This window comes from Rattus norvegicus, chromosome 5 (assembly GCF_036323735.1).
Source record: "Rattus norvegicus strain BN/NHsdMcwi chromosome 5, GRCr8, whole genome shotgun sequence".
NCBI lineage: Eukaryota > Metazoa > Chordata > Mammalia > Rodentia > Muridae > Rattus > Rattus norvegicus.
Window position 1 is genome coordinate 155,106,063 of NC_086023.1, and position 16,670 is coordinate 155,122,732.

At 45.3% G+C, this 16,670-nt stretch overlaps 1 protein-coding gene across 7 annotated transcripts in view; it reads left to right on the top strand.

Moving 5' to 3' along the window:
* The window catches only part of Usp48 (ubiquitin specific peptidase 48), a 67,689-nt gene that overhangs the window by 22,543 nt on the left and 28,476 nt on the right, over window positions 1–16,670 (top strand). For 3 of the 7 annotated variants that reach the window (XR_592739.4, XM_006239234.5, NM_198785.2), the window contains 6 exons: window positions 2,092–2,220; window positions 2,755–2,904; window positions 7,079–7,276; window positions 8,955–9,069; window positions 10,805–10,935; window positions 13,462–13,533. Coding sequence is in view for 6 of the 7 variants with exons in the window: in XM_006239234.5 (XP_006239296.1) it covers window positions 2,092–2,220; window positions 2,755–2,904; window positions 7,079–7,276; window positions 8,955–9,069; window positions 10,805–10,935; window positions 13,462–13,533 (795 nt within the window). In the remaining variant the exon portion in view is untranslated. Of the gene's footprint in view, window positions 1–2,091; window positions 2,221–2,754; window positions 2,905–7,078; window positions 7,277–8,954; window positions 9,070–10,804; window positions 10,936–13,461; window positions 13,534–16,670 lie in introns of those variants that run through there. The other 4 variants (XM_006239235.5, XM_006239236.5, XM_006239237.5 and 1 more) reach the window with 4 other exon arrangements.

The following is a 16,670-nucleotide window of genomic DNA, read 5'->3' on the forward strand; positions in this document are numbered from 1 at the left end:
CTTGCTGACTCTCAGTCTTTGAACCTTATTCCGTTTATATACTCTGTTTGTTCCCCATCTTGTCATTGTTGCATTATCTGAGGACAAAGCTGAGGTGGAAGGCTGTGGAAGGCATTGGCTTGTGGTTTCAGGACATTCATGACAGACAGGGAGATGTGTCTCAGCAGCTCTGCTCTTAGGCTCTGGGGTAATGTGTGTTGTCCAGCCATGGTGAACCATGGAGAAGAGCGCTCACAAGCGCAAAGACCAGCCCTGCTGACACTACTTCCACAGCCAGCCTCAAAAAGATCCAAGTTGTGCTAAGCTCCAGTTTTACCCCGTGACTTTCTGCTCCCTAACTCACTGCAGCCTTTTGGGGGTGTTGTTTTTTGTTTTTGTAGGACTAGTGTTAAGATTAAAGTCTATTTTTATAAACCTTTGGTTATAAATAATTGTGATTTCATTTTGGCTATTTCTTACTGATTATTATAGTTTTCAACATAGAGTTGTAAGATTTAATTGTTGTTGTTGTTGTTGTTTTTTCCGGAGCTGGGGACCGAACCCAGGGCCTTGCGCTTACTAGGCAAGCACTCTACCACTGAGCCAAATCCCCAACCCCGCCCCCCCCCCCCCCCCCGTTTTTTTTTTTTAAAGGGAGCTACTAGTGGTGGCTTAGCTGTTGAAAATACTTGTTGCAGCTGGAGAGGTGGCTCAGCGGTTAAGAGCACTGGCTGCTCTTCCAGAGGTCATGAGTTCAGTTTCCAGCAACCACATGGTGGCTCACAACCATCTGTAATGGGATCTGATGCCCTCTCCTGGTGTGTCTGAGACAGCTGCAGTGTACTCATTTTATTTATATATATAATCTTTAACAAAAAAACAGCCACCAGGTAGGCCTGGGGGTGCGATATACTGCACTGGACCAGTTTAGATCAAGCCAGCTTCTGACTGGGCCCCAAGTGTAGTTATACATTCTGTGTTCAGCAAATAGGACTTTGCTTTTATGTCGTTTGTCCCGGGGATGTATTTTCATCTTTTAAAAATGGAGTGTTAAAGACAGACATGGTGGCACATACCGGTAATTCCAGCTTTTTAGAGGCTGAGGCAGAAGGCCGAGAGTTTGAGAGCAACCTTGGCTGAGGTGTGAGACTATCTCAGGAAATGCACCGAGTGTGACAAGAACGGGCACTGGGCTCTTCTCACACATCTTCAAATGGCCCGGTGGGTAAGAGTGCTCGCTGCCAAGCCTTTGGCCTGGGTTCGAGCCCTGGAGCCCACATGGTAGGTGACTCCCAACAGTTGTCCCCATGTCACCAGTGCTGCCTGTGCTTCTGCATGCACAGATGCACAGAACCCATCAGGACCTGCTGCATCTCTATGGCCTTTTAATGGTTTAGGTGTTTAGCTATTTTAGACTTCTGAAGTGTGTGTGTACTTTGCTGTCCATGCTCCTAGAGCCCGTGGAGCCAGAAGGGGGTGAGAACAGGAAGGAAGCATAGGTAATGTGGCCATGAGCTGCCACTTGCGTGCTGGGAGCTGAGAACTCTGGTCCTCTGCAAGAGCAGCCAGTATTCCTAACTGCTGAGCCAGCTCCCCAGCTATTAGAAGTGCTGTTTGTGTGTAGGTCTCCTGGGTGCCACCCATCTTGTTTTTCTGAGACAGGGTCTAAACAGCATGGCACTTGTTTAGGGCCTCTAATCCCCAGGGATCTGCTCCTCTCCGCAGCCTGAGCATTGAAATGGCAAGTGTGTGCCACTGCGCCCAGCTTTTCAAATGTAGACTCTTGGGGAAAGGATCAGGTCATGTTTGTGCAGTGAGCTCTTTATTCACTGAGCCATGTGAGGCATATAGTCCCTCCCCCACCAAACCTCTCTCTCTTTCAAATTTATTCTTTTATGTTATGAGTACACTGTTACTGTCTTCAGACACACCAGAAGAGGGCATCAGACCCCATTATAGGTGGCGAGCCACCATGTGGTTGCTGGGAATTAAACGCAGGACTTTTGGAAGAGCAGTCAGTGCTCTAAACTGGTGAGCCATCTCTCCAGTGGTCCCCCACCCCCAAACCTTAAACCAATCTGGTTAAATTGTCTTTTAATTTCTTTTTCCCAGCAGAACCTTCTAAGTCCCAGACCCGAAAACCCAAGTGTGGCAAAGGAACTCACTGCTCTCGAAATGCATACATGTTGGTTTATAGACTGCAAACCCAGGAAAAGAACCACACGATGGTTCAAGTCCCAGGTAACCACTTTTCCTGGATTGCTTTCGGGAATGCCTTAGAATTCTGTACTCCAGGTCAATAAAGACAGCCACCATATTGCTCATTGGGACAGATCTATCTCTTCAGTATGGTAAATGTTACTGAAAAGTGAGTGCTAGTCACCAATTTACCAGTTTCCCAGCCTTTGGAATGACCCAATTATCCCATTCCCAAGAAAGGCAGAAGCGATGTTTAATTATGTTAAAAGGAAAAGGTAACCTAGACTGAAATTTGGCTTTTTTTTTTTTTTTTATAAATTGTACAACAAAAGAAGTGGGAGCACTTGGTGGGTCCCATTTGGTGGAGCCACTTGATGCTTCTGTCCTTTGGGGTGGGTCACCGGGGCGGCTTCATTGCTGCTTAGGGTTCCTCAGCCTGGAGGTCTAGCAAAAGGTGACCTCTAGTACAGGTTTCCATTGCAGTATTCCTCCATCTTGGAATAATGTGTTTATCAGTGTAGCCTTTGTCTTTGGTAAAGGGGATAAGGTTGGTCTCTGTGTTTCTCTTTTGGATAGCCTTTCTCCAAGAGCTGGTGGATCGGGATAATTCCAAATTTGAAGAGTGGTGTGTAGAAATGGCCGAGATGCGCAGGCAGAGTGTGGACAAGGGCAGAGCGAAGCACGAGGAGGTGAAGGAGCTGTACCAAAGGTTGCCTGCTGGAGCTGGTCTGTGCGATATTCCAGGACAACACTATTGCCTTTGAATGCCTGGGGTTCTGTTCTGTGGTGCTTTTCTCTTTAGATGTTGAAAACATGTATATGAAAACCATCTCCTCCTTAGGGGCCTCTGAAATCATCATGCTAATTGGCAGTGACTAGACAGAATACCCAGTATACATTGCTTTGTCACGACCTCTTCAAAGTGGGAGACTTACTTAGGTCTGCACTCCCAAGCCGTAACGACTTTTTTACTGTGGGCAGGTGAGGCAGCTTAGGGGATAAAGTACTTGCCACCAAGTCTGCCAACCTTGAGTTTGATTTTTAGGACACGTAGTGGAAGGGAACTGACCTTACAGGCTGTCCTTAGCTCGTGTGCTTCCCCCTCCTTACCACGAATGTAAGAAAAAAGAATATTTTTACCGCCAGACGTGGTGGTGTATGTCTTTAATCCCAGCAGAGGCTGGCAGATCTCTGTGAGATGTGGGCAAGTTTCATGCTAGCCAGAGCTGTGTAGTGAATGAAGCCTTGTCTAAATTTTTCTCTTCTACATTTTTCTCTTCCAAATACCTGACTGGATCGCTGAGGCTCTTTTTTAAAAACCACTTTGTTCCCTAATTGTGTTAACTGACATAAATGCACACAATTTTAAATGTGAAATGTTGGGCTAGAAGTAGGAATCTATCTCTCCTCTGGCCTAGGCTTGCCCACACCACCTGGCGTTCCTTTTTGTTATTTGAATTTACCCTGTGCCTTCAGAGGCTGGGATTTGTTTGTGACAAAGCCAGCCTAACCCTGCATGTGGAAGAGAGCAGTGTGTCGGAACTTAAAAACATAAGTGTTCAAGCCCAAGTGTGCTGAGGTCTTTTAGCCTTTTTAAGTTAATTTGCCATTTCTGGGATAATTTTAAATCAAAGCCAACTTCAAGTCGCTATAGCGGTCTGTGTGAAAAGTCTCTAGATGTTCTCTCTGGGGACTGGTACAGCTCAAGGACAGCATATTGCTCACACGGATAGGTCCTGGTTTCTACCCCAGCACTCCAAAGGGAAAAATGTCATTCCAAACTGATGCTTAATTTGATTCAGTTCCTTCTTTGTGACTTGCTTCTTGAACTGTGTTTAAGTGCTAAAAGGGTCTCTGACCTGTGACTAGGAGGTGACCCAGGAGGCAGGCATTCACAGCTCATGGGCCTCTGTTTAAAGGAGTTGGTCGGTTCTACCAACTGGGGAGTCAGTTTCTGTACTTCTCACAAGGATAAGGACTCTTCCCCAAGACAGAATGGCATAGGCAGTGAGGAGAACAGGTACTTGTATCTGGAGAGGCCCTGGTCATGAGCCACTCTTCATGGTACCATGAGCTCCTCTGCCCTTGCCAATCAGGAGTCTCACAGAGTGGAGACTCCTTGTTCTGGAGCCACCATTGTTTTATATTGCCTTGATTTGCAAATCTTAGCCTATGAACATTTTTTTTTTGAAAGGCTGCCTGCTCTAAAAATCTAAGGCTTACCAGAAAGTCCAACTCTTTGGCCTCTGTTATTTACACTTGAAGGTGCTTGACTTCTAGGTAAATGGTTATATTTTTCGTGCTGTTATGATTTAAGACTCTTAACTTTGTTGTGTTCAAAATCCATTGGTTTTTATTTTTTGAACCTTGCTTTAAACTCACCTAAGATATTTGCCTTCTTTTCAAGATGGTCTTGACTCTGTAGCTCAGAGTGGCCTCAAATTCATGGCACTCCTCTTACCTCAGCCACCATGGTGCTGGGATTAGAGGAGCATCGCCATTGTTCTAGGCGACACTCTTTCATAGTCCCAGACACTGCAAGACCTATTTCCACAGGTAACGCCTCCTCTCTCAGGACTCGAGCACACTAATTCACAAGCAGCACACTAATTCACAAGCAGCACACTAATTCACAAGCCGGAAGGTCGTTGCTGTGAGGATTAAGTAGGATGTTAGGTCAGAATTGTGGGCACGGCCTCTGCTTTTTCTTGCTGTTCTTAACTATACAGTGAGATGTGATCTCCTCCCCGCCCCTAATCATTGGATCTTATATTAATTCATAATTTAAAATCTAAAATAGCAAACAAACTTCATTTGGATGTTTTCGGTGGGATTCTAGAAGTGGACTAGACAGTTTGACTCTGACCCACCGGTCTTTTCATCCCAGTACGTACCCCCTTGTGCATCTTAGCCATCCTAGGAGACCTCCTCCTTTTAGTAGCTAGGTTCTTTTGGGACAGGGTGTCACCCTACCGCAAACTGGTCTGGAGCTCACCATAATGGCCCTGATGGCCTGAAGCATGGTCAGCCTCTAGCCTCAGTCCCCTGGGGCTGAGCATCTTAACAGCTAAACTCGTTTGGTTTTTTTATTATTACTGTTATTATTAGCAATAGATGGTATTCTCTGTTCACCTCCTCCTGGAAGCTGGAAACACAGGACACCTGGAGAATTGGTCCTTATCTGGGACCCTGTATCATCCTGCCTACCTTGAAAAGCCTAATATTAAACATTACTCAAAACTTGGCTTTTGGACTTTGTACTAGAAAGTCGCAGTATCTTGGAAACTTTATTTCTCTCGGATATGGGTCACCCTGGCACCACATTGTTTTGATACCTCATCTAACCTGATAAACAGCCCTAAAATTGGGGAAATGTTTTGAGTATAACTGGCTATAATCTGACTTGGGGGTTAGGGCGAGACTACTACTGGGGACTGAACATGGCCAGCACACATTCAAACCTGTTACTTTTCCACTGGGCTGTACCTCAGAAAGGCACGTGTGGTGCGGTTTTGCGTTTTCATTTATTTTTGGTGATGCTGGGTTTTGGCCCAGGGCTTCCTCATGTAAGACAAGTAGTCTACCATGAACTACAGCCCTAGCCCTTGCTGTGTTGATACCTTATAGAAAGCTACACCCATTTTACCTGTTCCATGTCATATGGTCTCCTCTTATATATACTGTTTGGATGTATAATTAACTTTTCTATATCTCTTTTCTTCCAAAAAGCTCAAAATGCTTCACATATCTTATCTTTTACCCTCAGCAACATCTCTGTGAGGTAGGTAGAAGGCAGGCGTCATTACCTTCATTTTGCAAACTAAAGATCTGAAGCATAGAAAGTTTAAAGGATTTGCTCACACTCACATTTCTTGAGGCAGAGCTGGATTAGACCTTGGTCTCCCCTTGAAGTTGCCACCTCACCTTGTAGCTGCCTTAGTGTTGATCAGAAGAGGCCATGGCTATCTAGTTTCAGGGCAGAAATGCAACTGACACTTCCTTTTTTTTAAAAAAAACAAAAACAAAACAGTGAAATGTTTTACACTAAAACTCAGTGGGAGTTAACCTTCTGTGTTTGTGACTCTGGGGAGAGTGAGGCTGGTCCAAGTGAGCTTTGCAGTAAGTGTCTGCCCTCACATCTCCCCGGAAGTAACACACAGTACAAATTCAGGGATTCAACCTCTGTATGTTTTCTCCTATGTTTTATGCTGGGACTCACTGGAGATTTTGTAAGTAATTAAAACTGTCCCTTTATTTTTAATTTTGCCTTTTGTGGAAATTTGGAACTCCCTCTCCCTAAATTAAAATTCATTTTGAGATAGTTAGTGTTCTTAATTTTTGAACTTCAAAATTAATTCTGTTCTAGCATGCTGCATCCTAGGACTCATCTCAAATATATTATTTTCTTGAAATAATGAAATAAATAGATCATAAAGACTTTGAGAAAGTCATATTTTTTTCTTAACCCCAGCCTCCCTTTGGGTGCAGGAAAATTGAGTGTTGAAATGTGCTTATGAAGTGTGGTTGTAGCTGACAAGGTTAACTTGTAACTCAGGTCCTAGCTACTCATTTTAGTTTGTCACATACTTCTGAAAAGTAAGGGAGGAAGTGGCAGTTTTCCCGTTCAGCACACAGTGTCCTCATGGAAGCTCTGCTGTGCTCTCAAGCAAGGCACTTGGCTCTGTGGATGCCTCTTGGAGAGTGTGGCTAATTATGCCCGCTCTGTGCAGTTTGCATGCACAGGAGCGCTAGCTAACTGGGTTTACAGTCACCTCCTAGCAGTTCTTCTGAGCCTGCTGACTTTAACAAAGCTTGCACTGTCTTTTGGGTACAATGTCTTGTATCACTTAGTCCAAAAACTGTAGAAATACATAGTTCGCTCCCTTCCTTTCTCCCTCAGAGCCCTATGAGTTTGTCTCTCTTGAGTGGCTGCAGAAGTGGCTGGATGAATCAACCCCTACCAAACCTATTGATAATAATGCCTGCCTGTGTTCCCATGACAAGCTCCATCCAGACAAAATATCAATTATGAAGAGAATATCGGAATACGCAGCTGACATTTTCTATAGTCGATATGGAGGAGGTCCCAGACTCACTGGTAAGTTGGGGCATCTGCTCTGCTTGCAGGGTGACCGGATGGATTTACTATGTGGAGCGGAAGTGAGGCTGGGCAGCTGAGGGAGTACAGGAACATAGGCTCCCCGTAAAGAGAATCCGCCACAGTACTTTGCCAGCTGACACGATAATCTTAGCCTGAAGCCTTCGGTTGGTTCATTCTAGTCTTGTTTCTGTAGGTTTAGGAGGTTATTTCTTAGTTTATAAACGTGATTAGTTCTCTGGACATTGAATTCTGAATGTACAGAGATGTATATAACTAAGAATAGCCAATCTGTTTGGTTCTGGCTTCTTCTCAGGAACTTTTCTATTCTGTTTGTTTAATGTATCTGAGTTGTTTTGTCAGCATGTGTCTACGCTCTGTGCCCCACAGCTTTCTTAAGCAGCTGGCAACATGGATCCTTTTCTGATCCCGGATGAGGCTGAGGGAATTGCATGACCTCCAGTTCCCCTTTCCTGAAGTCAAGTGCTATTTTTGTTTATGCACAGCATTTAATTAAGTGCGATAGGCCTGCCTATATAGAGGATTTTGCATTCTAATTAATTGCATTCATAATTAATAAACCATGCAATCATTGGGAAGCCCTTTTTTAAAATCTTATTTTTATGAATGTTCGGCTACGTGTATGTGTCTGTGCATCATGTACGTGTGTGGGGCCAAGGAGAAGCGGGTTAGAAGATGGCATCAGACCTCTGGAACTTGACTTAGGAGGAACTGAACCCAGGTCCTTTTCAAGAACAAATTCTCAGTGCTTCTATTTTTGAGAGAGTGCTGAACCAGCTCTCTAGCCCCTGCAAGCTCTTTGAAAAACTCACATTTCAGGATCAATGTGATGGTCAGAAGGTAGAAGTGTTTTCCATGATCCTGCTGACCTGGGCAATTCCTGGGATCCCCATGATGGACGAAAACTGACTCATGTGTTCCTCAGATGTGCACAAAGGGCACTGTGACAAATGCACACACACACACACACACACACACAACACAACACACATTTATAGACACACAATAAGTGAGACGTAAACATGTAATAAAAGAGGGGGGCTGGAGAGATGGCTCAGTGGTTAAGAGCTCTTACTGCTCTTCCAGAGGTCCTGAGTTCAATTCCCAGCAACCACATGTTGGCCCACAACCATCTGTAATGGGATCCATTGCCCTTTTCTGGTGTGTCTGAAGACAGTGACAGTGTACTCACATATATAAAATAAATAAAATCTTTAAAAAAAATAAAATAAAATAAAGAGTTAGACCGCATGTGATTCCTAGAATATCTGTGCTCTTATGTCTTGGCCTCCATTGTCCTCTCTTCAGTGTCCTCTGCTTGGAAGGAAGGTCATGTCTGCATGAAGACTATTACAAGTTAGATATGGTTCAGAGGTTGACTCTTCCCCCTGCCGGGTCAGCCATTTGGTGATGAGTGTCTTGGCCATGTGGTACATCATGCTTTAATGCCATAGTTAATTATAGTTGACAGACACTATCTCTTGTATAGAACTATTGATGCGTGAGTGTCTAAATCAGCAAAGCTAGGATATGCATTGATTGTGCTGTAAAAATTGGTGCTTTAGATTTAAGATTCTTGTGTACTTTGTTCAGTACAAATAATAATCCCATAGGCAGGCACTGAGAGTGACGTTTGTTTCTGGTGTCTTGCCTCTAGTGAAAGCCCTCTGTAAGGACTGTGTTGTGGAGCGCTGTCGCATACTGCGCCTGAAGAATCAACTAAATGAAGATTACAAAACTGTCAACAATTTGCTGAAAGCAACAATGAAGGGGTATGTGACTGCTGTTTCTCAGAGCCTACACTGTTGCCAGACTGTTATCAGGCCGCTGCCTACACATTCTGAGAACAGAGCTGACTGTTAGAAAGTGGGCAGTAGATGGAGCAGGGCAGTCATGTAAGGCTTGCTCGGGGGTGGGGTGGGAGGGTGTTGGGGGACGTGGCTCGCCTCTCTGCTTCTAGCACTTTAGAGGCTGAGGCAGGAGGGCAGCCTGCACTACATGAGTGAGTGTCTTTAAACTTGTTTATACAGTCATTTATGTGTGTGTCATGGAGCGTGTGTAGACAGGAAGAAGGACAACTTTCAGGCTTTGATTCTCTTCCACGAGGCTCCTAGAGGTTGAAGTCAGGGGCCCTGTATCTGTCAGCAAATGCCTTTACTGGTGAGTGAGCCCAGGACTTATTTTTTTAAAAGAGAGCATTTTTGCGTGGATTTTCTGTGGCCTTGTGGATAATGAGCTTGCCTTGCTCACGTGAGGATGAGTTGAGATCCTCCATATCAACATACAAAGTTACAGTATTTCCAGGAGGCAGAGAGGAGGGATTCCTGGGGCAAATTGGAACCAGTGAGCTACAGGTAAAGAAACACTTCTTCAGTAAATAAAGGGGAAGACCCCAACACAACTTTGTACCTCCAAGCACACACGGGTCTATCCCTATACCCCAAGAAATTCCAACACCCACCACACAAACCTTTTAAGTGAAACTTGAAATTTTTTATTTAGTTTGTGTGTGTAGGGGTTTTGCCTGCATGTTCTGTGCCTCCCATGCATGGCTGTTTCCCACAGAGGCTACCAGAGGGCACTGGATCCCTGAAGACTAGAGCACAGACAGTTGTGAGCCACCACATGGATGCTGGGACTCAAACTTGTGTCCTCTGAAACAACGACCAGTTTTTCCACCGAGCCGTCTTTGCAGCTTTTAAACTAGGATTTTTTTTTTTAATGAATTTTTGGAGTATTTTCTCTTTTTTTAAAAAAAAAAAGCCAGACACCGCCTTCACTTTGTTAGAAAGGAAGAAGAGAGATCTTGACCCGACTGGGGCTCGACTGAGATTATAGGTGGCTGCCTCTGCACTTGGCAACAGTGCCCTTATTCAGGTTTGGCGGTACAGGAAACGTGTGTGGAGAAAGCATCCCAGCAGGCCTGGGAAAGCAGTGTCCCCTTCCTTCAGCAAGAATGATGTGAACTTGAAAGAGGGAGCTAAGTTGGACATACTCATCCTTAAGAAACACAGTATGGGAAGTGTGTTGACCCCAACTCCAGAGCACCCGTCAGTCAGCTAAGTGATGGTATTCACCCATGTTGTTTGTTTGTTTGGCATAACTCTAGCAGGCCCAAGCCTGCTCCCTTTGGGGCCATTCTACACGGCCTCCCATGAGGCCTGACTGTATAGGTGTGTGTGGCATTGATAAGAGTGTCTTTGTGTTGACTTAAAGGTATATAGCTGTGTGTGCTGAAAGTGGTGGCTGGATGTGATTGGCATGGATTTTAGTTTGATGTATGAGAAAGAGGGCAAGCTCTAGAGTGGGAATGGAAGAGACACCTGCAGCTGAGTAGTAGTGAGGTGTGAAAATGGCTCACACCAGGAATTGGATTAGAAAGAGTTGTGTGCTCAGTAGTTGATTTCAGTGTTTGTAATTCATTTTAGTTGTGGGCTTCAGGGGACAGACAGAAAAGGACAGAACACTGGGAATCACCTAGGGTTTAATGCTCTCTCTTTTCCACAGCAGTGATGGATTTTGGGTAGGAAAGTCTTCCTTGCGCAGCTGGCGCCAGCTGGCTCTTGAGCAACTAGATGAGCAAGACGGTGAGGCGGAGCAAAGCAATGGAAAGATAAATGGGAGTCCCTTCAGTAAAGGTGATGGATGGGGTGCCCTTGCTTCCAAAGTTAGCACCCGTGTGTGTGTGTGTGTGTGTGTGTGTGTGTGTGTGTGTGTGTGTGTGTGTCTCTGTGTGTGTGTCTCTGTGTGTGTGTGTGTGTGTGTGTGTGTGTGTGTGTCTGTCTGTCTGTCTGTCTATCTGTCTCTCTCTGATAAACGGGAGTCCCTTCCATAAAGGTGATGGGGTGTCCTAGCTTCCAAAGTTAGAGCCCTCGTGTGTGTGTGTGTGTGTGTGTGTGTGTGTGCGCGCGCGCGCGCGTCTGTCTGTCTCCTCGGGGTTCCTCTCACTGCCTCAGCTGTTGCTGTGCAGATTTGTGTCTCTAGCCTTTTCTTGAACGTGGGGATTCATGTCTGCTTAGAGAGTTGCAGTGTCTCAGTGGCAAAGCTGCACCGTGGCCCCCTTCCCCTATGTCTCCACAGTTTGGGGTATCTGATGAGAAGTCTGACAGCTCTTCCTGTGCTCTGCTTGCTCATGTTCTAGGTGGGCAACACTAGGACAGGACCCTTTGGTCTTCATTTTCAGTACAATTGCCTAGATAAAAAATTATGTCCATGCATGTTAAAAGCATTCATTAAGTCTCAAGGTCTCTTAGGGGCAAAAAATAATATGTTCAAGCTTTTAATATTCTACTCACAGACTCAGCAGAGCCTGAGGCCTCTCCTTTAGAGCAGTGAGCTCTGGGCTCAAGTGTTAGCCTGGTTAGTCACGTGCAGAGTTCATGACAGTTCTGCTCCAGCCTCAAGGGAACAATTCAATTCCAGAAGGCTCTTGGCTGTTGAACTTCATAGTTTGACTCAGATAGCAGCCATTCAGCAGTGTGATCTCTGCACCGTACCCCGAGAATGGCAGGATTTGGACAGCTTATTGCTTGTCCTTTCTTTGACTGAGCCCTGCTTTTAGACAGGAAATCGTGTTATTTTAAACCAGCAGTAAACAGATACCAAAGGAAATTAAGGCATTTAGAGTGGCTTTTAGGTCTCAGATGAAGATTATGGTTCTGTCTGTTACTAATTTTGAGGTCAGTGGACTCAGGGATGGTTAGTGACCTATGAGCAGTTTTCACCCAGATTTCTGATATTTTATGGGACTGGGCCTGGAACCGAGGGCCGAGCACGAGTTGGGCAAGAGCACCCACCTTTGCTGTGCTGTGCAAATACCGGGGCCTTGCGCTTGCTAGGCAAGCGCTCTACCACTGAGCTAAATCCCCAACCCCTATTTTTATTAATTCAGTTTTGTAAGTTGTGAAGTCATATATTTTCTACACTAAACATTACTTTTTTTCGTGTGGCTTAGGGTGCCCCAAAACACTGTAGCTCAGGATGACCTTTACCCTCTGACCTTCCTTCTTCCTCTCCCCCACCTCACCTAGCCATGCCTGTCCTGCTCTGCACTCACAGTATAGCACAGGCAAGCCTGGGGCTGGGCATCTTGCTTTGCCTGGTGCTGCGGGTACAAGTGTGCTCTGCGCCTGCCTGAGCTACAGCCCAGGCTGACCTTGAACTTGCAGACTTCCTGCCTCCACCTCCCACATTCTGAGATTATAGGTTCCTGCCTCCGCACTTGGCAACAGTGCCCTTATGTAGCTTTAGTGTATCGTACTGTCTCCTGTCTTAACCTGGAAAGCCCTCGAATAATAACTAGTCTAGTTTCCAAATGTTCTACATTCCTTCCTTTGATCCATTTCCAGTGTCTAGAATTGCATACAGTGAGAGTGCAGACAAGCAAGGACAGGCGGGTGTTGACTGTAACAGACTTCCCCAACAGCAGTATGTGTCTCACGTAAGGTTTCTGTTCAATCCCTGAAGAGCGAGTGATGAGAATGACAAATGACACACACGTGACACTTGTTAGAGCTCATAGGACTTTTAAATTTTCAGATTTAGAAAAAGCAAATTTCAATGATTATAATTTTATCCATTCATCCATTTTGAGACAAGGTTTCTCTTTGCCCTGGTTATCCTTGAATTCTGTTTTATAGATCAGGCTGGCCTTGAACTCACATGGGAGGTCTGCCTGCCTCTGCTTACCTAGTGCTAATATTAATTAAAGGCATATGCCACCATGCCTGCTTCCCTCCCTCCCTCCCTCTCTTCCTTCCTCCTTTCCTTCTTTCCTTTCTTTCTTTCTTACCTCCAAATCTGGTGTAGCCCTGAGTGCCCTGGAACTCACTCTAAACCAGGCTTGCCTCATCTCTTTTCTTTTTTTTAAATAAAGACACAGACCAGGTCATCCCCTTAAAGTTCTGATCTTTCTGCCTTCATTGTCCCGGGTGCTGGGATCACAGCTGGCTCATTTCACATCTTGTCGACATCATTAGCTGTCACTGAGGGTTTCCCCTTTCCTTCTATAAGGAGAAGGAAAAGCAGCATGTCCTTGCACAGCTGTGCAGTGCAAGGTCTGATCTGATGTCAGAATGATCTCAGGCTTCCTTTCTTTTAAGTTGTTCTGCTTTGACCTGTGAGCTACACCAGCCACAGTGGTAACTCTCTGTTCTTTTGATTAGATGAATCAAAGGAAGAAAAGAAGGAAGAGGAGGAGGAACTAAATTTTAATGAAGACATTCTGTGTCCTCATGGTAAGCCAGAAGCTTGAGTCTGTTATCTATATTGCACCAGCTCCCGGAGTGTTGTTCTACAGTTTCCCTGAGGTGGTAACCCTAATGGTTTGGTTTGTTTTGGTTTTGAGATAGAGTTTGATTATGTAGTCTGGATTGGGTATCGGTATCAACTCAGAATTTTTCTCCCTGTACCTCCCAGGTGCTGGGATTACAGGTATGTGTCAGACCACCTTCCTGGTGCTCTCAGAGGTCAGTGTGGCAGAGGTCAGTGTGGGAGATGGGAGCGTCACTGCTTAGTGCTGCCCAGTTCACCCAGAGTGCCTGAGCGATGGAGTCAAGCACACTTGCAGGGGCTTAGGGTCCATGTTTCTTTCCTTTGCTCATTTGAAAAGTACAAACTTGGGGTTGGGGATTTAGCTCAGTGGTAGAGCGCTTGCCTAGGAAGCGCAAGGCCCTGGGTTCGGTCCCCAGCTCCGAAAAAAAGAACCAAAAAAAAAAAAAAAAAAAAAGAAAAGTACAAACTTGCGTTCCCTGTTGGACTGTGTGCTGGAATAGGACTCAGCAAACCTGGGTGTAGATACTTACCCGTCTCTGCTCTATCTTGTGTCCCCGACCCTCAGGGCAGAGCATTGAGTCTTATCAGCCTGGTAGCTTAGGTTTTATATGTGTGGTTAGAGGGGGCCCGATTAGAGGACACATGCTGACAGTTAACAATCTCTTAGATAATGATTAAAAAGGCCCATTCTTTGTAGTCTAAGCTTACATTGAACTTGGGGAGCACCTGTGTCAGTGTGTACAGAGCTGGATATCAGGTGTCTGACATGTCTGAAGGGCTTGCAGGAGGGCCTCTTTCTTGCTCGTGGTGGAACACCCCTTTAATCCTAGCACTCGGGCAGGAGAGTCAGGTGATCTCTATTAGATGTAGAACATCCTGGTCTACAGAGTGATCTCTAAGCTAACCAAGGCAGTACCTAGGTTTTTTTGTATTGTATTGTTTTGTTTTTTTTAAAGATTTATTTATTATATGACAGTACACTGTAGCTGTCTTCAGACACACCAGAAGAGGGCATCAGAACCCATTACAGATGGTTGTGAGCCACCATGTGGTTGCTGGGATTTGAACTCAGGACCTCTGGAAGAGCAGTCAGTGCTCTTAACCGCTGAGCCATCTCTCCAGCCCCAGTACCATAGATTTTTAAAATCATTTCTTTTTTGAGAAAATTCAATAGCTTTGGCTTGGTTTCAAGCTTAAACTAATCCCTTCGTCTCAGCCTTCTTAGTGCTGAGATTCTACATGTGCAACACTAGGCAAGATTGAGTTTCCGAATCTCATTTTAACCTCTGTGTGTCTTGTCAGGTCTTTGGAGGCGGTTTTGTAGAATAGTAGATCTGTTTTTAAAATCATAGCTTTCGGGGCTGGGGATTTAGCTCAGTGGTAGAGCGCTTGCCTAGGAAGCGCAAGGCCCTGGGTTCGGTCCCCAGCTCCGAAAAAAAGAACCAAGAAAAAAAAAATCATAGCTTTCCACACACATCTGTGTGAGTGTGTATAAGGCGCCTGATGGGTAGAGGGTAGTTAGGCTGCCTGATGACCATGGGAATCCAGCTCCAGTCCTCTCCAAAAACACTATGTTCCTAAGCTTCTGGGAAGGGGCGTGCTTCTGTGCAGGTGTTAGGTCAGAAGGTTGGCCTTGTCCTTCAGCCTTCACAGCATTCACAGGGGCTGAACCCAGCTGGCAGGTGTCCTATCTGCTGAGCCATCCTGCCTGTCCCTCTGGTCACTTCTTGGTTTTTGCCAACTCAGTGTAGTTTTTCTTATGTTGTATACATCCGGTGTGTGTGGGTATACCTCTGTGTGTGATGTGTCCATGAATGGGTGCACATAGGCAAGATCCAGAGGGCAACCGCGGGCACCTCTCACTTTTTAAAGAGCATCTTGGCTGCTGGAGAGGCGGCTCCCAGGTAAGAGCACTTGCTTTTGCAGAAAGATCCAGGCTTGGTTCCAAGCAGTCACGTGGTCGCTGAACATGCTTAGAACTGCCTGTGACTCCAGTTCTAAGGGACCCAATGATCCCATCTCGATTTCATGGGCACCAAGCACACACGTGTTGTACAATATACATGCAGGCAAGCACCATGCACAGTCAGTCTTAAAAATAGAGATGCTGGGGCTGGGGATTTAGCTCAGTGGTAGAGCGCTTACCTAGGAAGCGCAAGGCCCTGGGTTCGGTCCCCAGCTCCGAAAAAAAGAACCAAAAAAAATAAAAAAATAAAAAAAAATAGAGATGCTTTCTTTTTAATAGTCTTCCCTGGCGTGCTCTGCTGTCTGGCTAGCTAACTGCCTCTACCTCCCGGTGCTGTGATTGCAGTTCTCATGCCCAGGCTGCTTTTACATAGGCTCTGGGAACAGCTTAGTAAGCAAACACTTGTCCAACTGAGCTATTTCCCTGACCCCCTTTAAGCTTACATTTTTTCGTAGATGCCAGTTATTCTTTGTAGTCTTCACGTAGTGCTTTAGGTCTGTCAGGGATACATACATATGTAATCGAGATCCTGTCTCAAAGAATGAAAGAAAAGAGAATCAGATGATGTTGATTGACCACTGACAATAATTGTAGTTTTAAAGGATCCATTTTGGTGGCTGGAACTTAGCTCACTGGGAGAGGAGCACCTCAAGGTTGTGTGTGCTGCTGAGCTGGCAGTGATCCTAACTCTGGAAGTGCTCGACTAGAATTGTCCTGTTTGATTCTTATTAAGTGGTGTGTTTTGCCCGTATATCTGTGCATTACATGTGAGCATCATGGTCTGTGGAGGATAGAAGGAAACATTGGCTCCAATGGAATTAGTTACATGTGGTTATGAGCTGCTTTGTCGGTGGTGGGAACTGAACCTGGGTCCTTTGCAAGAGCAACAAGGTCTCCTATCCACTGATCTAGCTCTAGTCCCACTGAGTTATCCTATCACATAGCAAAAATTGGGATTTTTGTATTTCTAATACCCTATGCATGTTTGACTTGTAGCCATTAGAGATTACTTTCTGCTGAGCTGTAAAGCTTTCTGTCAGGTAACTGACAACCTTCCTTCCGTGCTAGTATTTGAGCAGACAGGAGCAGGAAGGATACATCCCCACTGTTACCCTTAACTGCTAATTTTCGGTC